This window comes from Thermobia domestica, chromosome 10, assembly GCF_964235325.1.
Source record: "Thermobia domestica chromosome 10, izTheDome1.hap1.1, whole genome shotgun sequence".
Classification (NCBI taxonomy): domain Eukaryota; kingdom Metazoa; phylum Arthropoda; class Insecta; order Zygentoma; family Lepismatidae; genus Thermobia; species Thermobia domestica.
Window position 1 is genome coordinate 39721534 of NC_137463.1, and position 18104 is coordinate 39739637.

Sequence of the window (18104 nt, forward strand, 5' to 3'; positions counted from 1 at the left end):
AATGGCTCGTTCGTTTTAAGTCGTCTTGAAATCATGGTCTGATTACACTGGAAAACGAAAGCCATGAGAAATGTAAGCTAAACAGTAATATGGAATATTTTTAGTGTTGCTTACGAGAGGGGACACGGCTCGCATCTCGTATCGTCTCGATAGCGAGACCACAAGAGATTTTTTAAAACAAGCTCAGCTCTGCTCGGTTCAACTGAGAAGATGGCTCGAGCCGGCTCACTTGGGGTGAACCATCGGCTCGAGCTGGCTTGATGAGGATGAGCAATGTGCTCGGTTCGGCTCAACTGATCCGAGAGCTCTTGCCGAGTCGGTTGGGTGAGCTGTTGGCTCCGCTTACTTTTTGGTTCGGGTCGATAGTGAATGAGCTGTGAGCCGAGCTGCTCGAGTCGTTGACAATTCTAAATCCGGGCCGAGCAGTTTTGAAGATATTTGGCCAGTGCCCTTTTACTTTTAACAGTGTTTGGCTTGAGCCCGAATACTCAACCTAGACCCTCAACCCAAACTCAGAAGCTCGTGAACAATGTCCTTGACTCCTAAACTTCACGACTACCGAGGTTGGCAATCAACTAGTTTTTTAGTATTCAAATACAAACCACCTATCTTTCTCTTTATATACAGTGTTGTAATAATAATAATAATAAATAATAATAATAATAATAATAATAATAATAATAATAATAATAATAATAATAATAATATAAGTTGTATTATGTATTAAGTAATAATAACAAATTGCATTTGTCTACAACAAATAATATAAGTTGTAGTAGTAGTAGTGTCATTGATAATAATTATACTGTCTATGTAATATACTTAAAGAATGTACTCGAAACTACACAGCGGATTTTGCTCGAGTCGAGTTCTCGAGTTGGAGGAAATTTTTCGAGTCGAGTTCTCGGATCGAGCTCAAAGATGTTTGTTTCTAGTCGAATCGAGGGTCAAAGAAAACTCGCTCATGTCCATCCCTACGAGTAACGCAGTATGGCATTTTATCAATGTTACATTATATGAAAATGTTCATATATCAAGTAAAAATTTGTCCTTGCATTTACATAAAGCGATTCATAACGTGCAATAATAATAATAATAATAATAATAATAATAATAATAATAATAATAATAATAATAATAATAATAATAATAATAATAGCGGTAGTAATGGTAGTACGGAAAATTGAAGTCATAATTTTTTTCACATTTTTAAAATTTCGGACCTAAAAGTAACGCGTTAGTAACGCGTTACTTTCGAAGTAAAGTAACAGTTACTTTTTGGGGGCAAGTAACGCGTTACTAACGCGTTACATTTTAAGAGAAAGTAAAGTAACTTGTAACGCGTTACATTTTTACAAGTAACTTACCCAACACTGTTTTATTATATTTCTTACAACTATCTTGTAAATAAAATAATCATCAGTATCAAAACAGTACTGATTGTTTGGGGAAAACTCTGATAGTCCGGTAAACAGCACAGTACTTTTTATTGTTAAAAAAGTATTACTACTATATTATTTTTCATACTTTATAATATCTAATCACAATAAGGTATAAGTAAAATGAATGTTAACAACAATAAGCATTGCATTGTAATGACATTTTGCAAAATATATAACTTCAAACTTTAAATTTGTTGTACTGTAAAATTTGCAAAATGTGACTTATCATATTGTTCCCCTGGATCCTTCACATATTTTGGGAAAGTAATTTTGTGGTTCATTGATGCTTACGGCATGGGGAACATACCTAGAACATACGAGGCACGTTCCTCAGGTACATGTCAGACATGTGCCTAGGGGCAGACATAGACTGTGACTATCACTTGCGATCGATGTGATTTCTCTCTCAGAGGTACATAATACACATACTTGACACATTCCCATGTACCTGAGGGAACATGATAAGCATATGTCTGCTATGTAATAGTGCTGTTAGGGAAGTACTAAATATACCTATATCATTATTTGAGTATCAATTTTTCTTTATGAAAAATGATTTTAAAATATTAAAATCACTGTAATAAAATGTCAAATACAGGCTAGGACTAGGAGGCGCAAAAAATTCACTTTTCCCAGGTGAAAATTTTGGCTTGGTTGCCCCTGTATACTAGATGCTTTCACTTCGTATCAAGCTTCAAAGTACTATGTGTCAGGGAATTCAAAAATGTTACAAATGCGAGATAATTGCATGGAATCTGAGAGCTAGATTGAAGTCTGCCCAGGATCGGGTACTGCGACTGCCCAAATCTATCTTTCTATTATTCATATTTTTCTACGTTACCATTACCGAGTGAACTTAACCCTAACAGCACAATTACATACCAGGCATATGCCTATCATGTTCCCTAACGTACATGAACCACAAAATTACTCCCTCAAAGTATGTTAAATCGCCTATATGCGTAATGTGTTTACATTAAGGCGAGTTTAAACAACACTTTAAACAAGTAAAAATATATAGGGCTACCCTAAGGTGGGCGCGAATCACCAACTTTCTGATTACTAGGCGCGCGCTCTTCCAACTTGGCCACGGAGGCGACGAAGAGAATGTCGCTTGTAGAGGTATAAATTATTGCAGTCTTTTCCCTTCGGCTAAACAGAGTGCTTCTTTAACCGCATATATTCGACTATAACCATTTGGGATTACATAAAATCTGCTCGCCATATAATTTTATAGCAAAATGATGAGTGTCTATTTACTTTATTTCATGGTTCTTCTATATTCACTTTCAAATGATCGGCAACAGTTGCCGTCTAATAAAGTTGATGCGTTTATTGCTTCTAGTACACAATTGCTTAGAAAAAGAAGCAACAAATGCATCAAATGTGGGAGATGAATTTAGAACACCTAAATGGCACATGCCTAGCATATCTTGTGCTCTTAGGGTGTCCGAAACAGATGCATCTAAAGGACGTATCTAGAACATGACAGATGTATGTCCCAAGTGACGACATAAAAACAAATGACTGTTAAAGTGCGAAACTGAGCCAGTTATATAAGTGCTATATTTGTGGTACATAGTTGCAAATATCAATTAGGTGTAACATGTACCTAAAACTGTATGTAGCTGAAGTATATACTTAGCACATGAATATCATATTTGCCAAGTGTCGAGTACCTAAAAAGTAGCTGGGACATGTAAATGGCACATGCCTAGCACATCTTGTGCTGTTAGAGAACCACTTATAAAATAAGTATAGTTTATTTACATATGACTGGATAGTTCTTTGTTAAATAAAAAAAGTCGTCAGATAAATTCATAGCCTGTCGTTGTAATAAAGCACTATGTACTTACCATTGATAATAATCGTATACTCTTAACCAGAAGTCCATAGTAGCCTATGATAATTGTAGACATAAGAATCATAGAGGAACTTATAAGGGCCTCACACACATTTCTGAAATATCCGTGGTCTCCTAGCAGAAGTCCACACAGTATTACATTTCCATAAGTAAATACCTGCAAAGAATAAAAAGGGTATATTGGAAAGTAATAATTAATATAGGGTAATTTGTTGAGTACCGTATTTATTAGGATCACGCAAGTCGGACTCACAATATTGTAATGTTAGTAGGTCCGAGAACACTAGTCCATACGTAGCTCTTGAAGCAAAATAAATTTTTGAATTCTGTTTCCAGCAAAGGATAAGTAGATCAACCATCTTGACCGAGCTTGTTAATGGAATGAATCCATTATTATCTTAACGGATAATAATGAGTTACGTCCATCCATTAGTTCACACGACAGCTCTTAATCGAAAACGAACATTTTAATTCTGTGTTTTTGCCATATAGTGCAGTCAAATTACCAAAAAGTAAGGAACAAATTAGTAACAAGCTGAAACTTCGTACTCGTACAAATGTTGGGAATGATGTTCTAAACAACATACTAAAAGTTCCCTGAAATCCCACGTGACCTTCGCCGCCATATTGGAAAAGGCCGCCGGAAACGCCAATTAAACAATACCCAGATAATAGTAGCAACATCTACGCTATGGTTGAATATAGAGAAATAAATTTAGTGCCGTTTTATAGAACATAGATAACACAATATTTCTATAGAGAAACAATTTTTCATAAAACACCTACTTTTAGAAATATTTAGCTCTAAAGTCTAAAATTCCGAAATTTACCGTCAAACTGATTTACAGTTTTATTGAACTTAGGGAGTAATTATTAACAAGTTAAAATTTGACATAGATGTTGGTGAAAATTATTTAAATGACATACTAAAATCCCACAACTTTTTCATTCGCCATATTGGAAAATGTCCAAATGTCCGAAGCAGGGGCGGCGATTCGGGGGGGCAAGAGGGGGCAGTTGCCCCCCCACTGTTTTGAAGTGACCCATTTTTTGCATGTATTACTGGTTCATAGAAAAAATGGTGCCATTTAATATTTGTGAGTACGTATTGGTTATTTGTCTTCCCGTGGAGTTAAGAATGCTATAGGAATTGCGTTTTGAAATTGCGTATTTCTTTAAATGTCATAGGATATGCCTATAGTATTTACTGTCTTTCATTATCTAAACCGTAAGAGTAATAACATACATTTAATGACATGGAATTTAATGTGTGGAATTAAAAATAAAAGTTGTTCATTAATCCCCAGTTTCAATATAACTTCCACAAAACAAGCCTCATTATTCATTAGTGTGATTACTGTTACCCCTTCTATTTATTTGTTTTGCAAATTTGTTATTAAATAATTTGATCACACAATATTCCAGACAGAATTGTAAGATGTTCATGTTACAAATCTCTTCTTTCGTTATTTATGAGTACCTACTTGCGTTGCTCTTGTCAATTTACTTAATAAAATATGAAATACGATATATGGTATTTTAACTAAAAAAAGATAGTATCCTATTAGTTATACAACCTTTCGTCAAACAAAGTGTTAAAAGCAACCAAGAAAACTAACAATGATATACAAATATTCAGATCATTACTTGCCCCCCCACTTTTAACGTCCAACCGCCGCCACTGGTCCGAAGTAATTGAAAGATAATATTTTGTTAAGTGAAATACAAAATCTGGACTGGACTAAATATTTGAGAAACTGTCAATGCAGTCTATCCGAAGTTAATTGCGATCAATGCTTGTGGGAGGGGCGAAACATTATGACCATATTTAAGGTTGTCGTCCGCCATCTTGGAATCAACTTGTTTATTTTAAATAGCAACATGGTCGTGTGACATATTAACCAACATCCTCGTTCGAAGAGAAACTCAACGGTAAGGTGATTTTTCCAAAACCTGCTACAGTTTTGAAGTTGTGAATAGATTTAGGATATGTTATGTGTGAAATGCTGTGAAATATGCTGTGTGAAATTTCGAATTAAAGTAAAAAGATAAAGCAAAAGCAAGCTTTGTAACATCTAACATTACGTATTGTTTAATAAACAGGAAAACAGAGAGCTAACATACATAAGACAATTACGATCGCATGACATGTTCAACATGTCCACCGTTCTGTTCTATGCATATCTTTAGCCGTGAGTTAGTGCTTGTGCACTCTGCCAAGCATAGTTGGTGATATTTGTTCACAGGTCGTAATGATTCTCCTTTTCAGGTAGCCAATGTCATTAATTTTAAACTTGTAGACAATAGATTTAAAGTGCCCCCAAATATAGAAATAAAAGTGACTTAGGTCGGGGGACCTTGCTGGCTTGCAACTGGGAAAGTGTTCATTGAGCTATCGATTACATTTCGACCATAACGCGTCCGCGCCTCATCTTGTTGCCAACATTGATGAAATCCCCCTTCCTCGTTCAACAAAAGTGGCGTAATAGTGTTTTCAGACATATCTCCATATTGTGCAGCATCCGAGGTCCCATCAATGAAAATAGGTCCAGTACGTCCCATCAATGAAAACAGGCCCAATAAGTTTTTCAACCCATATTCCACACCACACCATTATCTTACCCTGTACCTTGCATCTTTGATGCATTTATCTAATTAAGATTTGTATTAGCCCAGTACCAAACATTTTGCCCAATTTGTTTCAAGAATGAATTTAGGATAGATTATGTTATCATTTAGACTTAAACTTTGTTTTGTGTGGAACATTGTATAGATGGGAACCGACTGTCTCCTTACTTTTTTCTTGTAGGTAGGACATAATGCTAACTCGCGAGGCAAGAATCGAAATTATACTTTTGGCTGGAGGACGCAGTACAGCAATAATAACAACCGTCTTCAAAGAGCGGCATCCTAATCGCGAGCCAGTGACAAACAGTGCTGTACGAAAACTAATCCGCTAATTCAGGGCAACGGGGAATGATGATTTACCTCGATCAGGACGACCACGAAATGTAACTGATCCAGACAGTTGTGTTGGGTGAATTGGTGAAAAGTGCTAAGAAGAGTGTGCGACAACTATCAAGTGATCATTATGTTAGAGTCAAAATGTTGAAAGAATATTAAAAAGGGAAAAGTGGCACCCTTAAAAATTACAGTTGAATCAAAAACTGTTAGGGGATGATTCTGATGGCCAGTGGACCAGTGGAGTTTTGTGAGTAGGCGTTGGCCCAGATAGCTCGTGACCCAGTCTTTCTTCATAACATTGTTTTTTGTGATGAGGAAAATTTCTATGTAACAGGTGAGGTTAAAAATATCTTAATTGGATAGATGCATCAAAGATGCAAGGTGCAGCTAAGGTAATGATGTGGTGTGGAATATGCGGCGAAAAACGTCTTGGACCTGTTTTCATTGGTGGAACCTTAAATGTTGCACAATACGGAGATTGCTCGAAAACACTGTTATGCCACTTTTGTTGAACGAGGAAGAGTGATTTCATCAATATTAGCAACAAGATGGGGCATCGCCGCATTATGGCCGTAATGTAATCGATGGCTCAATGAACATTTTCTCGGTTGTATGCCATTTAAATAAATTTTCGCCAACATCTATGTCAAATTTTAACTTGTTAATGATTACTTCCTAAGTTCAATAAAACCGTAAATCAGTTTGACGGTAAATTTCGGAATTTTACAATTTACAGCTAAATATTTCTAAAAATACGCGTTTTATGAAACAATGTTTCTCTATAAAAGTATTGTGTTATCTATGTTCTATAAAACAACACTAAATTTATCTCTTTGTGTTCAACTATAGCGAAGATATTGCCATTTTTATCTAGGTATTGTTCATTTGGCATTGCCTGAGGCCATTTTCCATTATGGTGGTGAAGGTCACGTGGGATTTCAGGGAACTTTTGGTATGTTGGTTAGAACATCATTCCCAACATCTGTACGAAGATTCAGCTTGTTACTAATTTTTTCCTTTCTTCATTAAAATTTGAGTTTCATTTACTGCACTAATAGCTAGTTAGAGCGGTTATCTCGGCCAACGTCGTTAATAGATTGAATCCGTTACCATCCGTTAACAGCTAACGAAAACTTCAACGGTAAATATCCATATCTTGTTTTCAACTATTGAAACCAAAGTAAAAGAGGTTACACATGTCAACGTTAGGTGGCAGCAAACATCCTCAAATATATCTCACGAAATTAGAAATTCTAGTGCGTGATATTTTTCATCGTCTATCAGAGTTTATAATTATTTACGAGCATCAAAGGCAAGCAAAGAACCAGCTTATGTCTAACATGTTTAACGTTCCGAACTTTAATACAACACATTCGGGATCCCAGTAGAAGTTCATATAGACCAGCTGTGGTTTCATACCTTGCATAGCCCGAAAGAAACGGAAAGTTACATATATGATATAAAAAGGAGAATTCAGGAGATTCAACTGTTTTTTTTTTTTTATTAAGAAAAGAATATAATTATAATTCATTGAATCTTGTGTAAAGGGAACTTTTGACTTTTAAAAATGCAGAAATCAGTAAAACAGAAGTATAACGAAATTTAGGGAACCTCTGAAATCAATTTCTCACAGCGAAATTTTGTTGTATTTAAACAGTCACTTCTGAATAACTCAAGTATTGTTATTTTTGTTCTTGAAGTAAAAACATCCAAAATTTAGAAGCTTTACATCCATTTTGGAAACATTTTTATATTCATGGAACTGTTTATTTATTTTATATAGTTCCTTTGCTTATTTGTACGTAGGTTAGTTCTCCATAAATTTTACTTTCTTTGTATTTTTGTTTGTATGTTGAAGGGTTATTATCTCATTCCAAGGTAGAAGTAATTGATTTGCAACAAGTTTGGAGGATGTAGTTAATACGTCAATTCAAATTAGGTAAGTATTTTTGTAATACACAAAATCTTGTTTTTGTAACATTTTATCCTGTTATTTATGCTAAGGGTGTTGTTTGATATTTTGCATTTGATCGAATTTAATATATGCATATAACTAATTATGATTTAATGATCACATTGCATTTCGATCTCGTATTTTATATATTCTTTCAATTTTTTTTCCTATAGTGTAAAACTTGGACATCAGAGAACACAAACACTGGGCGCACACAACACCAGTCCGGGATGGGTGCACGTCCACCACAAATGGAGAAACACGTTCACAGAACATTCACCTCCCAAGATTCCCACCAACCAGTTGCGAGTCGAGTAGCGGTATTCGCGGCTGAGAGTTCATGCAAGAGCATGTGGATGAGGGGCGATACATGAATGAGAAATGAAGCTGCCCTCTCTGCTCCACACCTTCCCGACGATGACGATTCGCTACATGGAGAGGGTCTTTTGTCTAAGAGAGACGGATGCAAATGAGTGATGAAGGGATAATTGATCAAATATTTATAGTGGAAACATAATGAGAGTTGAAGAAACCCATAGACTGAAGTAACTCCTCTATAGGTTTTGTATTCATAGCCCATCATATTCCTTGGAATCCAACTGGAGACCTCCACGAAAGGTGAGCCCTTTACTACTAAGATAAAGTAATGATTAAAAATTTTATAACATATAAAAAACGTTAACTTAATTTCCTTGAAGGAGATTCAATTATTGCATTACATTTCTTGAAAGACATTATCTATTTAAGAAAAACGCTATTTTTAAAGACCTTCCGTAAATTAAGTACTGTCCAACAGATACATTGACGAAGTTCTGGATACAAGAATCAAGCACTATTATTGACTATTGTAAAATTCTTTCTATTTATGTAGAGTAGAGCAATTATCGTATACGGGAGTTTGGACTTTCCCATCACCTTTTTATTATAAAAGATCCTCTTGAGTACAAAAGTATATTACAATAGGTAGATTTCTCTAATATATAGGTAAAGTAAGGAACACAATTACCAGGCGTCGTGAGAGGGAATGAGAGTTCGTGTGATTAGGTGACTCTCGGTGACCCAGAGTCGTGAGAGAGAAAGGGAACCCAATGACCAAGCGTCGTATCTCTCAATTGACCAAGCGTCGTGAGAAGGTAAGGTGTTCCCAATGGCCAGGCGCCTTAGGGCTTTGGTGATTTGATCAACTTGCAGAAATTGATGATTCTTGAGGTGTGCTGCTGTCTTTTATCCTAAAATGTCGGCTATCTTCGTTGATCTCCGTCTTGCCGACTGTTTGCAATGGTGGCCGGCTCCTCTTCGGCACTGTCGTTTGCGCTCTATTTATTTACTCTAAACACGTGTAATAAACAAATGGCTACAGCCTGATGTGAAGACATGCGGAACCTTACACTATGTAAGAGTAATACTAAGCACTGCCTCTCATTTTTTCTGACTATGCTAAACGAAGGTCGAGTAATAATATATATTTACCTAAATACGTTATTTAATACGTTTTGCACCACTTAAGAAAAATGCATTTGTTAATAACCTTGAGTGTTTTGTTTTATGTAAATGACAAAATCATGATATATATAATAACAAAAACATGCAATTCTTTGAAAGCGGAAGTAATACTCCATTTTAACATAGGGACTAATTTTCCAATTAAAATCTGTATTATGCTATTTATTCTTATACGTTGAAACAACGTCTATGGAATATTATGTAATTGTTAAAATAGTATAAGTGATGTGATTAAGTTTGATAAAGTGTTCATCCTTTCCACTTACAGTGCTTGACTACGTATATATATAAAAAGAATCGCGGCCACAAAAACCAAAGAAAATTATCCGAATATGCAGTTTATCAGGGTCGTGGTGGAGACGTGGGAACCAGGCCCGTATCCAGCCCAAAAATGTAGAGGTAGCAGCTAGAGGTTAGGGGGGCTGATCGAACCATATTGTATTCATGACCATACCGTTCATTCATTTCCAAGCCTACCATGAAAATTTTAGCAGTGGCCAGAAAAATTTAGGGGAGCCCATGGGCGTCCGTGGATAGGGGCCTGCAGGGAACCCAGACACGTCTGAGAATTGAAAGACCAGAGAACAGGATAGCAGAGCCAAGGTTAAGTAACACAGGCAATGCAACAAAGCTTCGTACCGCAAATTGACTTGAGTACGTGGAACACAAGGGTTCTTCAATGCTGTGACTGAAACACACAGTCCTCTCTCTCCGGATCCCTTCCTGCCTCGGCTTGGCTGCCCTTCCTTTGACCAATATGCGACCGGCTTAAGTTGGAGATTAAGTAGTGAAAAACTACTTTTACACTTATTTCGTACACTTCAAATGGCAGTTTCAAAAGTATGTCACGCTCTTCACAATCTCAAAATTTCCTAATCATCGCTTAATAAGTCTATGCTTTAAAATTATAGGGCCTTATGCAGAGTCGTTTTGACGCGTTATTAGTGCCATATTAAAGAGTTCGACTAACATACGTTTCCTGCAGTAGTCAGGCCTTTAGTAGGACGCTAATCATACGTCAAAACGACTCTACATATGGCCCATACAGTTTAGTACACATGACCAAAGGTGCTCACTTTTGACAACCTCACTAGAACTTATGCTCACAACATCATTCCGACCTCACACTCAGTTGATCACACAATCACATCGTCAACCCGACATCACGCTTACATCATTGTGACCTCACGCTCACTCGACCTCACTCACAACATCATTTCGACATTATGCTCACTCAATCTCACGCTCATAACATTCTTTCGACCTCCCACTCACTCGACTCACAACCACAAAATCGTTCTGACATCACGCTCAAAGCATCTTCTTGACATCACGTTCACGTCCTTTCGACTTTACGCTCGCTTGGCCTCACGCTCACATCATTCCGACAACATGCTCACTCGACCGCACGCTCATATCATGATTAGAAACTCGCACTCACTCAACTTCACGCTCACTTTGTGAGGGTGAGGTCGAGTGAGCGTAAATTCCGAACTCATGAGCGCCGACCTCCTGAGTTCGAGCATCTTTGCACATGACCTAATTATTAAAATTAATTTGGAGATAAAATTTCCCTTGTTACCTCTCTCCCTAAACATGGACTCTGAGTTGTTTTCTTTGTGTATGTGTATGTATTTCGTCCCAATACATTTCTGAGGTTACGGAAAATGAGACCTACTTTTAACGTGGGCTCCCAACCACGACCGCGGCTTGAATTCCATTCAGCCAGTGTATGCACAGCCCATCACGACATCAACCCTCACAGTATACGTTGCCCCACTATCACATTATTTCGCCAACGAAAGGTAACTGGATCATAAGAAAACGCCACAGACTCAGGGAAACATAGGTGCTGATTGTGTTAGTGTTTACAAGTGTGTAAAGCACAAACTACAGGGCATTGCAAAATTATTTGTAATATAACAAAACCTTCAATTGAGACTTCAACAAGTGATGTCGAAATGGACATGTTATTCACATCAACCTAACAGCATGGATCCGCGACAGGTTATATTTAAATTTGTATTTACGTACAATTTTACTACAAAATTTTGCAACACTAATAATTATCAGGAATCAGTTACACGTTTCTTGAAGAACGGTATGTAATATGGTGCATGTAGGTAGGCTGTAAAGAAAAACACTATATGAAAAATTAGTGCATCTAAACTTACATTTATACTGGATTAGGTGCATACGGTTTGGAGATGATATGGCAGAATTAGAAAAAAGTATCAATAAGATGTTAGAAAACCTGAGGGAGAGCTGTGAAGAATATGAGGGAGAGCTGTGAAGAATATGAGGGAGAGTTGTGAAGAATATGGAATGAAAATAAATGTTAGAAAGACAATAGCCGTGAGATTGGAAAGAAGAGATTGGTGTCAATTATAGAAGTAGGAGAAGAGAACAGGTGACTAGTTTTCGATACCTGAGTAGTATTATTAGTAATGATATGAAATGTGAACGTGAAATAAAAACAAGGATAGGAATGGCAAAAAATGCCTTTAGGAGGAAGAAAAGACTATTGTGTGGGACCTTGAATAATGAGTTGAGAAAAGGACTCATAAAGGTTCTGTTCTCGAGAAAAGAAAGGACAAATTAAAGACTTCCCCAAATTTTTCCGTACATTTTACAATCTGTTGATCCGTATAGTAAAACTGCACCTTATTTATTTCATATGCTGCCATAGGAGCAGCAATAAAAACTACTGTTAAATGTCAGTAAAGCATCAAAATCTTCACATATTAGGAGCAAATGAACTGTTCATCAAATTACAAAGGAACATACATGATTTTTAAAAATGGAACTGATTAAATCCGAAAAGAACTTCAAGTAAGTGTATATTGAACGAAAACAACCTTGTGTGCCATAAATTATTACAGAACCGAATCACTTCTACAAATTCAACTTTTCACTATCTCCTACAAATATTAAACAAATTACATTGATAAGAGGTAACATTTGTGGCAAAAGTGCACGTTGAGCAGAACATTCATAGGAACCTATTACGAGTCGAACTGTACCTAACAGAGATTCTATTCCTCTTCCAAAGCCGGCTTATTTTTGGATTTGGGGGCCAGAATTCTTTTAGGTAACTTTTCTTCCTTTCTTTGTATATTTTCTGTATTTTTTGTTGGTTCAGGTTAGGTTAGGTTATATTTGATTACGTTAGGTAAGGCCAGGTTAGGTTACTTTCGGTTAGATCAGGTTACCTTTGTAGTGGTCTCCCAGTTCCAAAACTATCCTCCTCCAATGCCATATCCTGTAACAAAATCACTTGTTCTGCTCAAGTGCACTCTTACCACATTTGTTAATTCACGAAGGAAAAGTACCACATTTATGACATAAAGTTTTGTAGGAATATTATAAATCTGTGCGCTGTTAATGGACAGATGCCAACAAAACAAGAGCGTATAAGGCATTAGGAGGTAATTGGTAAAGAAAATTAATTTTTGAACCATTATTTGTCATGGACTCTTCAGCTTTACTTATATGGAATGGAATATGTGGGCAAGCACCGATAAAACGTACGTAGACACCCTTAGTAAACCAATGTGAGTTTATGTATCAATTGGACCCCACATTCTTAATCTGCACGAAAATCTTATATCGAATTCAGGGCTTTAATAGTCAATCAATATCTATCCATGTATAATATAAAGATGAGAGAAATTAAACTTACAAGTATGATTGTATTGATGGCAATAAGATATATTTTCATCTTCTACGTTGTAACTGTTGAGCAGCTACTAAAGCTGTGAATTCTAAGTTTTAATATTTTTCTTTCTTTCTTCACTCCTTTCGAAGGTATCTTCTTCAAGTGCTGACTACATTCTAGTCGCCTACATCCTCTTTTGGTTGTTCACATTTCTGTATTTCCATGGGCATTTTTATATAAGGTTACCGATCGAGTCTTTTTTTAAAATTCTTCTGATGTGGAACCACATTACGTGCACTTTCACGAGCTGTTATCAAGTTGAAAAATAATATTTTCTAATCACTTTTCTTGCAATAAATATAATCCTAATACATTATACGGTAATAGTATACATGAGAACCCCCCTGTCTTCCGTGCGCGAAGATACTTCTTACTATTCCACTACGTAGAAAATTTAAGGTATTTCATGTAGAGGTGGTAATAGAACACACAGGAAACCCAGATCATGTTGTATTCACACTTCAATATAAAGTGTGAATACAGCCTGATCTGCGTTTCTTCTGTGTTCTATTACCACTCCTACATGAAATACCATAAATTTTCTACGTAGTGCAATAGTAAGAAGTATCCATGTGCACAAGACATGCGATATGCGATAAATCCCCCCCTTACACACACACACAGTCTTAGATAAAGTACAAGGGCACTACACATGCAGATATAAGTACAAGGACAAATATGAGGAATGAAAGTAAAAATACAATAAGGAGCAGAAAACATTCATTTCGACTCACCATCAAATAGTAGGAGGATATATTTGAGCTACTTCCAAAATAAAGTTGTGAAACCGCGTTTCTAGGGGATACTTTTTCTTGAAAAGAAAGGAGGCCACATGTCCGTTGAAATGTCTTTTGTTCCCAAAAACCGCGTCCCTACCACATGCAGAACACAACTTATCAATCGTTTCACTAGTTTTTTCTTTTGTACTTATTTCCAGTATACGATGCACCAATAACGAACAATTTTAACAACATCAAGTTACCATAAGTTTTTCTTCTGCCATCATCCTTCTTCTGCCCTTCTTCTTTCTCATACTACTATACCGTGCTACCACCTACCGGAAGAACACCTATCGCTGCGTATGTCAATGTGCGCAGACCCAAAACTAGGAATGGTACCTCCATAACTAGGAATGGCACCTTCACGCACAACACACATATACTTGTAATACGATACGATCCAACATATAATACGATCAGCGAGGAATTTTCCTCAATTTACACACGTAATTCTAAGCATTATAGTTCGCATGGAAATTACCAGAAACTAAAAATAAACATTAAAAAGCAAACTTCGCGTTGCTTTCTCTTCACGAAAACCTGAACGAAATGACCCCCAAACCCTTCCTTTCTGTCTGCAAACATCGCTAAGCAATCACGCTTGACCTGGTACTACTCCATACATCTCAGACATTTGAACATCAGCTGCCGTGAATATAAATAACATGTAAGAAGAACAACAAACAGGTACGTTCTTTTTTTATTTTCGTATCAGTCGATAAGTAAATAAAAGTCGCTTCGTTACCACCTTGGTAAGTTCGTAGATACTCAATCAATAATCCCTAAAAGTATGAGCGTCCTGCTCCTTCGGGAACTGACGCGGCTTAACGTGTACTTCAACCATTTTCTTGGCTAACTAATTCTATGGTCTGTGAAAGCCGGAGGTTCAACACCACATTCACAAAAAATCTTCTGTTCTTAGTCAATTGATCCAGTTTCATCTTCGTATTCCTATTTCTGCGAGGTCCATGTTAATAATGTCCTCCATTTACGTCTAGGTCCTTCTAATGGTCTTTCCCGATTGGGCTTAATGTTAAAAATTTGAAAGTGTTTCCACTTTCTTCTATTCTGGCTACATGTCCTATCCAACTTACCTTGCTAGACTTAATGACCTAACAATCTTGGGTAAACAATATAAATTATACAGTTCATCGTTATGAAGTTCTCTCGATTTCTTGGGTCCGAATATTAGTCTTAGGATTTTTTTTTCATATATTGCGTTCTTCCCTGAAAGTAAGCAACCATGTTTTTCAACCATACAGTGCGATAGGCATAATTATCATTGTATATCTTTTAAACCTCAAATTCTCCGACAGAATTCGCGAATACAGAAGATTTTGGACTGAATAATAAAGAATTCCCGACGTTCAGTCGACATTTAGTTTCTTCGCGGATATGGTTTTGATCGTTAATGTTGATCCTAGATATTTGAAAGTGTCCACTTTGTTGAAAGAATGATTTGATATTTTAACGTATTCATAATTAGCTGCATTATGGTTACGACAAACATCCATGCATTAAATTTTCTCTGTATTATTATGTTCTTGGCATATATTGAAATATTTGCCTACAGATTGATATTATGAGTCCAAAATGATATGCAATAGAAACCATTATTCATGCAAAAAACACTCGCCAACCTCAATTGTATCTATTTTGGTTCAGAACAGGTAGAAGCTGGTAGGCAATTTGTGCACTTGTATTGTTGTTTTCTTATATGTGTTTTCGTGTTTTACTATGCCTTTTGAGTTATTTGCGCTTATTTTGTGATTCTAAGACATCTTAATGTAGTAAAAATTAATATGAGTACTCATACATGCGACTTGGTACAGTACTAATAATGGCTTCAAACGTGTTATTTTCATATTCTAAAGATAAATATTACTGTTTTACATTGTACAGAAACACAAGTTGGCGGAAAATTAATATCTTATACACTTCTCTTTCATATGCAGTTGTTTTAACCGTAAATTACCTTTCTTAATATCTTGTAAAACTACATTCTACATTATTCTTGACGTTGGGTTTGGTGTCAATTCTTGTTTCGTGGTAGTTATCAGATTTCTCTCTTTCTATTCAAATCCAAAGAATATAACTCCTTTTTTCCTACGATCTACCCTTATATGTTGTAGATCTCTCTTCTGAGTTCTATCACTCTTTATTTTCTGCATGTCAAAATGTGCAACAAATCTTATAAGATGAAAAACATTAGGGTAGACGTTATTATTTAGTGTGTATCGCAAATCGAAAATAGACAGGAATTTAAGCGACCTCACAATACTTTCTATGTCTTTCGGCCATAGAAGTTATGGATCAGCCAAGGCCGCTACTGTCTGGCGGTAGACTTCCTAATTCGTGTTTTTGATTTTGGGTAAGTTCTTTCTTATATCTTGGTATGCGTGTGCCCGGGTGAAGAAAGTCGGGATATGCTCTAATTGCAGGGTTTTGATGGCGTATGATCCGTCTTCAAGGGTGATGTTGAAATTGAACGCAATGTCTAGGATATCTGAGAGGTCTCCAGTTTTGGGAAAGTATGTCGATTCGGTTGGGGCTGATAAAAGGCAATCCAGATGGCGTAGAGCTTGATGGAGCATCTGGTTGTTTCGTTTTCTACTCTAGAGGTGCATACTGAATACTTGCAGCTGTTGTGCCCTCCGATAAAGATTCTGTTCCAGACGGTGTAGGTTGTCTACGTTGGTGGATGTAACGGCTTTCTTTAGAGGACAATAATGTGCAATGTTCCATCCGGAGAATATATTGTTCTTCTTGTAGCTTCAAGGAAGGAAGAAGCAGCGACTATAGGGTATGATGTGTTTAATGATGATGGTCATCCCGCTTTTCCAACCATTACTGTCATCAGTCCTGAGAACAGTATGGTTGTAGATTTGAACATAATATTGATTTGTTTCAATGTGTTTTGCTAAGTAAAACAACGTCGATGTTCTCCCTATATCTCTACTACTTGTTATTAGATACTCTCAGTAGGTTGAGAATTGAACCAATATTGACAATCTAACACCAATTATGTGAAAGATTATAATATATTATTACGATCCATAAACATAGAGTTTTGCCTTAGAACGACCTCACTACTACAAAGCATACTGATAATTCTTGATTCATTTATTTATACGCTATTCGTATATACTTGGGTGGGTGCAGATTTACTATACAGATCCACAGATTGTAAAATGTACGAAAAAATTTGGGGAAGTCTTTAATTTGCCCATTTAAGTCGAGAACAGAACCCAACGAACTCCTGTGGGGCTTCTAACACATTCCTACTCCTACTGCTACCCCTACTCCTATTACTACTTATACTATGGATCCGTATAGTAAAACCGCACGCTTGGGTGAGTGAGTCACTTCATCCATCAAGAGAACATACTTGAGAATCTATAGAATAATATCAGATATATCTTTGTTCGTACAGATTCACAACGATCCTAATCAGAGTATGTGCAACCTTCTGTGGCACTTCCTGCTTAGTTCAAATATGAATATAACACCGTTCCAAATCCCAACACTTGTTTGAAAACGCAGTCTGCATTTTTAGATTGTGATTCTGAGGCTTCTTGCTATTGGGTGCCTATTTTGAAGCATCATCAAGTAGTGTGAACGCAACATCTAATAACGTTGTTAGTTTGCTGTCTGGGTCTAGAGCTGCAATGATCTTCTGGAGTTCAGTGTTGATTGTGTTCAGTAGCATTTTGATATTGAGGGCTTGCAGTAGCTGAAGTACCTCTTTTATGGTGGCTGCTAGAATGTTGTCTATGCCTGCTTGTGTTTCTACTGTAGATGTTGAGGCTCTGCGGTTGTGTTGGATGTAGTTTTGTATTATGTCTTGGCTGTATATATCCCGCCATAGCTGGTCTAAAGC

The 18104-nt window shown here is 36.5% G+C and overlaps 1 protein-coding gene across 1 annotated transcript in view; it reads right to left on the reverse strand.

Annotated features, from left to right (window-relative positions):
* LOC145661975 (uncharacterized) overlaps positions 1–13518 on the reverse strand; it is a 33299-nt gene extending 19781 nt beyond the window's left edge. The window contains exons 1-2 of the mRNA XM_081727320.1: positions 13410–13518; positions 3299–3463 (exon numbers count right to left, since the gene is read on the reverse strand). Coding sequence (XP_081583446.1) covers positions 3299–3463; positions 13410–13448 — 204 coding nt within the window. The 5' untranslated portion in view covers positions 13449–13518. The remainder of the gene's footprint in view (positions 1–3298; positions 3464–13409) is intronic.
* Between the last annotated feature and the right edge of the window lie 4586 nt (positions 13519–18104).